Here is a 6000-nt window from a genome sequence, read left to right as displayed (position 1 = left end):
CCCTTGCACAAGCCAGGAACATTGGGCTATAGCCAGAGACCTTGGGCTTAAAGCCAGCGACTATGGTGTCTCGTCTATGATTCCACACTGAAGCCAGTGATCCCTTGCTTAAGCCAGTGACCTTGGGGTTTCAAACCTGGGCCCTCCAGGTCCCAGTCCGATGCTCTATCCATTATGCTACCACCTGGTCGGGCTCTCTCTCTTTCTTTCTTCCTTCCTTCCTTCTTTTCTTTTTTTTTTCTTCTCTTTCTTTCTTTCTCTCTAAAGTTTATTGTACTATTGGGTTGGAGTTTCCAAATTATTTCTCAAAGCTTTCAGTCTTCTAAAGTGGGCTTAGGAAAAAATTAAAAATAAATAACCTTCATGCTCTCTTTAATGACAGTTTTGTTTTTCAGATCCAGAGACAACAGAACCTATACTGAGTCTAAACCTTCAAAATAGGGAGTAACAAAGATGTGTGGAAGATATCAGACTGACCTCCCTCCTTTTTTATTTAACCCCTAGGATAGATAGCCTTCCTAGGAAGCTGAAAAAGAAAAATCCTACCCCTCACAGTAAGCAGCTAGTCTGGTAGCATCAACTGGTCCTTGATATCCTCTTGTTGAAAACAAACGTTTCACAGAACAGCAACATCAAGCAAGGCCACTCTGTGACTGTGATGGGTGAAGATGAAAAGAGGACCACTCTACAATCATGTCTAAGCACAGACAGAACATGAATATTGTCAAAACCACAAACATGAACAACATTCCTCTACCTAATAAGCTTTATTAAGATACCCAATCAGAATTTACCCCCTTCTTGATATCATCCAATTAGAGCAAAGCCCCACTTTCTTAATTGCCCCCTCAATCACCTAACACCAGCCCAAATCTTTTCTAAGAAGCCTTCCTAAGGTTTCTAACACTTTCTTACTGAGATACCCCATGGTTCTCCATGAAATATATTCTTCCTCTCTAAAAGAGTAATAACCCAACTTGTTCAACAACAAATGTGTTCCTGGTGGTGTTCAGCTGGAGGGTTTTGATAGGCCTTTAGAATGTCATGTTTCTCTACTCTACTCTTGTTATTGTCTCAGGCAATCTGATCAGCTCCTCTGGATTAACTTTTTTGGTCCAACCAATAATCACCAACATTTACTAAGCACTCATTACTTGCTAGATGCTTTGTATAGATGACCATGCTTGATCCCCACAATGGCCCTATGAGTCCATAGGCTTCACACCCCATTTACAGATGAGGAGACTGAGGTAGAAAGGTTATGACATCATTAAGTGGATGAGCCAGGAGTCCAGGGCAGCCAGTTGGCTGGGTGTATGGCTGTGCTGTCTGCACCATGCTGCCTCCTGCTGACCTGGTGGTCTCCTGTGCTCCCCTGCTTCACAGAACAGTGTGTGGTCACAGATCACTGTGCCATCAGCCTACATTGAGGAGCACTATAAGAAGCATCCCCAGGAAATTACTGCTGGATTTCCTGTAAGATGTGAGAATTCAGACCCACAGGAGAAAGAAAAATTTCTCCCTATTCATAGGGCCAGAAATATTGAGCTTCTTTTAGGGAACCAGAAAAAACTTTTTTCCACCTTGGAAGATATTAATCATATAATTTAGTTTTCAACCTGATTTTTAGAAAAGGAAAGTACGATTTTAAGTTGAATAACTTAAGAAAGAAAAATTTTTCTTTACATTTTTTTTTCAATTTTACTAATGTGGTAAAAAAAAAAAAGCGTATGGAGTAATTAATATGGGTAGCACTTCTTTATCTCCCCAGAAGGAGGGATACTGAGGCACAGAGCTTGAAAAACAATAATTAATATATTGGGCGACATCAGTAACTTAGTTTCAGTTTATTTATTTTTGTAATTACCTTCCATCTATAGCCTACTATACTCCTTTTCCACTTATAAGTGGTATAAAGGTTCCCTTCAAAATTACTTTAGTAAAATATTTTAGTTTATTTAAAGGAAAATGTTAAGTAAATAGTGGTACAGGAGGTAGGAGACTGAACAGGGACACACAGATCATTAAGGTATTTTGGGAAACCCTGAGCTCAGTTTCCTCTGCCCTGGAAACTGGAAAGACCAGAGTTTACATGATTGGTCTTTGACCTCAAGGTGTTCCGGGCTCCATGAATTTCTCCTTCTATTCTAATTCCTAGCTCCATCTTCTATCTCCTTCCTCAGTTTCCCCTCTGCCTTCTTGTCTTGCTACTTACTATGAGCTTTCAGGAAAAAAAGTGCTGGGGATGAGGAACGTGTGGTGTATAACATAATAAAGACTGTTTCTTTTCTGTAATAGCACCGCGTCCAGAGAGATGTGACCCATTTACAAGGTGTAGGGAGCTCTCTGAAAGCCCAGTGTGTCTGATTTCCTCCAGTCCTGGGGAGTTTTAGTTCTTTGAACTGGGCAGGAACCGCGTTCTTAAAACTGCTCGGGGCAGCAGATTCTCTGGCTCTCCTACGTCCCAGCGTAGAGTCACCCTTAGAGCCTGTTCTCATAAGCAGTGTGAGTGAACTGAAGTACTTCAGTGGGAAAACAAGGAAGGGGTGCCTTAGATGCGTCCTCCTCCTCCTTTCTGGCTGTGCAGCACCTTGACCTTCAGCCTCCCTCCCTCCAACCCCTTCCAGTAAGAAAGTTCTGAGGGACTACCAGGAGACCAGGAGGATGGAGGAGTGAGGGTGGGCAGAGGGCAGGGATGGAGGTTACTCCTCGAGAATGGGAGGGGGATGGGCAACGCTGGAGTAACGCCCAGGAGCGGGCTGCGCGCCCCAGACTCCCGGGAAAGCCTCGCAGTCTAGAAAAGCTGGACTTCGAGTCCCCCCTTTTTGAAGAGTTCTCAGGAAGTTTGGGGGAGGGGCGAACTGCTCTCTCCTGTTCTAAACGCGCGGGAGGGCGAGAAGGGAAGACAGTGGCAGCAGGTCTCGGAGCTGTCACGTTCCTGCCCACGGTCGGGGTCGGATGCTCCTGACCCGGCCTGCGGGGCGCGGGTGAGGGGCGAGGGCAGAGCGCGCCCGCGGGCATGGAGGGGCTGGTCCTGTTCTACGCCCTGGCCACCCGGCTGCTGTTCTTTCTGCACTCGCTGGTTGGGGTCTGGCGAGTGGCCGAGGCGAGGAAGGAGCCGAGGTACTGGCTGCTGGCGCTGCTCAACCTCTTGCTCTTTCTGGAGACTGCGCTCACCCTCAAGTTCAAGCACGGCAGAGGCTGCAAATGGTGAGCGCTCCCCGGGAAAGGGCGGGCGCGGATTCCCCGGGACCGTCCCCGACGGTACTTGCAGGCAGACCAAGAGCCCTTCTCCCCGAAGCCCGCCGACTCTTTCCTCGGATTCGGACCCCCTTTGTCCTTGCTGGGGGCTTCGAGGGAGCGCCCGCTGCTCGCGCGTCTCCTGGGCACGCCGCAGGACCTCGGGGTCCCAGGGCAGCACTGGGAAGGCTCCAGGCACAGACACGCTTCACCCAGTCCCAGGTTTGGCAATTTGGTAAACGAGAAAACAGAAGGGAAGTCTTTGCCTGCTGTGCGGAGAATGCTCCAAATGGGAGAGTCTTGGGGCAAAAGGGTTTCGTGTGCCCTGCTTTCTGAATTTGGGGAGTGTGGGGGAGCGCGAGTTAGGCTGAATGAATGCAGGTATAGCAATGCCCTTCCCTGGGCATCAGGGACTTTGGCAAGAGCTTGTGTGCTCGGGGCAACGATGAAGGGCGAGAAGACCCTGGCAGCACAGTGTTTCTGCTTTCAGCCTCGTAGCTTCTTCCAGTCCCTGAGCTCCAGCATGGCACCAGCTTCAGGTGTCTGCGGTTGGTTGCTTCGGAGCTTGGTTAATGGTCAGCCCATCTTGTCTAAGATGGGTTGCCACGCTGGTGGGGGGACCAACAGGGGTTGGTTCCGACTTAACCTCAATGTGCAAGAATTACAGGCTCAGCATGATGCTTTATTTCCTCTACCAAAGACTTGAATGGCAATAGAAGAAATGAGGAGAAAATTCTCTTGCAATGTTATAAAGAACCTCCACCTCCATCCCTTCACTACCAGTAGATTTTCATCCCCAAACTTCAAGATAGAAGTCTTCTGTATTGATTTTTAGAAGCAGGCTGTGTTTTTATACATGTCAATACTTTTAAAAACAACCTAATTCTATGAGACAGAAAAAAATAGTATTAGCCAATTTTAGGAATTACATACAGCATGGAATTGTAGTAACCACCATACTAAGAAAGGGAACGCCCTCTCTATATTCTACATATCAAACTACAAAAGACTGTATTTCATGATAGAGCAATGGAGTGAATGTGTTGTTTCTTAAAATAATGTGAATCCTGCCCAAAATTTTCACTGTTGAAAATTTCTAAAATTAGCAATGAAAAAAATTAATCTAGTAGAATCTTAATTTAATACAATAAAGATTGGAATGTGACTGCCCCCCACCCCCACCCACTTCTGCTCCAGCCCCTTCCCCACATGAACAGCTTATTAAAAAGGAGATATTTTAATGTACTTTTCAGTATTCTTTTTGGAAATCTCGAAGAAAAATGGTATTAGCTTATCAATGGTATTCATGTTAAAGAAACAAAAAAGGAGAAAAACCTGCACCAACCAGGTCATATGAAATTGATTTAATTTTTACTGAGCAGCTTTAATGTACTAGGGGAGAAAGTATCTTCAGTAATAGGAAGATAAAGTCTGAGGCAGGAAAATTTCCCATGAAGATACTCCTGCCACCAACCATTAGAGCTTCTCAGACAAATGTCAACCCCAGAAGAGGGATTAGTGCAGCAGATCCTGAAATATTCGCCTCCCTCTCCAAGAGTAGCCAAGAGTCTTTAGCTCACATTAAATCAAAATTTCACACCAGTTGTGTAGAAATGCTACAGCTAATGGATATTTACCTTCATGTCTATATCATCACTGATGTCTGATTCAGACTAACATGTAACATATAACCAAGAGAGGAAAAAAATGTTGAGGCAAAAATAGGCGATAGTCAATGTGTCAAATTAAATAAGGAACTGGGGACATACTCATGTAGGGAGTGTGGCCTCAAAATCAGACAAATGGTGGGGTAAAATCTAGTGAGTCACTTTCTTACTTTCTCTGAGTCACTGAGCAAGTTACTTAACCTTGCTGAGCTTCAGTTATTTCATCTATGAATACTTATCTCACAGGTTGGTATGAATTAAATGAAATAACATATTTTGATAAAAAAGGAATGTCTTTTCTAGATCCTAGGATTTCTCTTTTCTCTTATTATAAAAACATTCTGTGTCTACTGGACACATTTTTTATCTCTACAAGTCTAACATCTTTATTTGAAGGACTGGCCAATAAACTATTGATTCAGAGCCAAGAAGTAAGAAAATAAAATTCTCACCATTATTTTAGAATAGGTCAGTGATAGATATTGTATATAATAGCAGTAATTCACAAAAATCTTGCTGGATCAATATATAGACTAATAAAGAAAAAAATGGGTAGATTTGGCTTATAAAATTTCAGGGACAAATGAGTCTTTGTAAATGATTGAAATAGAAATATGATTAGTAATGCTTTGTTCTACTGATGTTTCAACTGAGTCTGAAACTATGGTAATTTTTGTGATGGACAAAGTGCTCAAACTATTCTGTCATAAATCTGAGAAAAGAAACCAGAAGATGGAATGCTAAAATATATAGAAGATTATCCCTGATGTAACATGATAATAATTCAAAAGGATTTGATTTGGGATATATTTCATATCTGGGCTGAAGTTTTCTGGATAAAGCAAGGCCTAACTTTTGATGTTTTCTGAGTGTTAAAAAAAGTTTTCCTTAGGAAATCAATACTGATGGAATTTAAAAAAGCATAATGTAAATATTATGGAAGTACTTATTCTTCTATACAGAAAAAATGTTAATATATAGATCTATGTGGATATCTATATTAATATTATATAATATAATATATATTTTTTATCCATTGGTCTTACCTTTTGGAATTTACCCTATAACCAAAAGTACCTATATGTAAATGTAT

General features: G+C 42.7%; 1 protein-coding gene across 2 annotated transcripts in view; it reads left to right on the top strand.

The window, feature by feature from the left end:
* Nucleotides 1-2845: 2845 nt before the first annotated feature.
* The window catches only part of TMEM26 (transmembrane protein 26), a 60862-nt gene continuing 57707 nt past the window's right edge, over nt 2846-6000 (top strand). For both annotated transcript variants that reach the window (XM_066243711.1, XM_066243712.1), the window contains exon 1: nt 2846-3210. In XM_066243711.1, coding sequence (XP_066099808.1) covers nt 3020-3210 — 191 coding nt within the window. In that variant the 5' untranslated portion in view covers nt 2846-3019. The remainder of the gene's footprint in view (nt 3211-6000) is intronic.

Source organism: Saccopteryx bilineata, chromosome 9, assembly GCF_036850765.1.
Source record: "Saccopteryx bilineata isolate mSacBil1 chromosome 9, mSacBil1_pri_phased_curated, whole genome shotgun sequence".
NCBI lineage: Eukaryota > Metazoa > Chordata > Mammalia > Chiroptera > Emballonuridae > Saccopteryx > Saccopteryx bilineata.
This window is presented reverse-complemented; position numbering and strand designations above follow the sequence as displayed.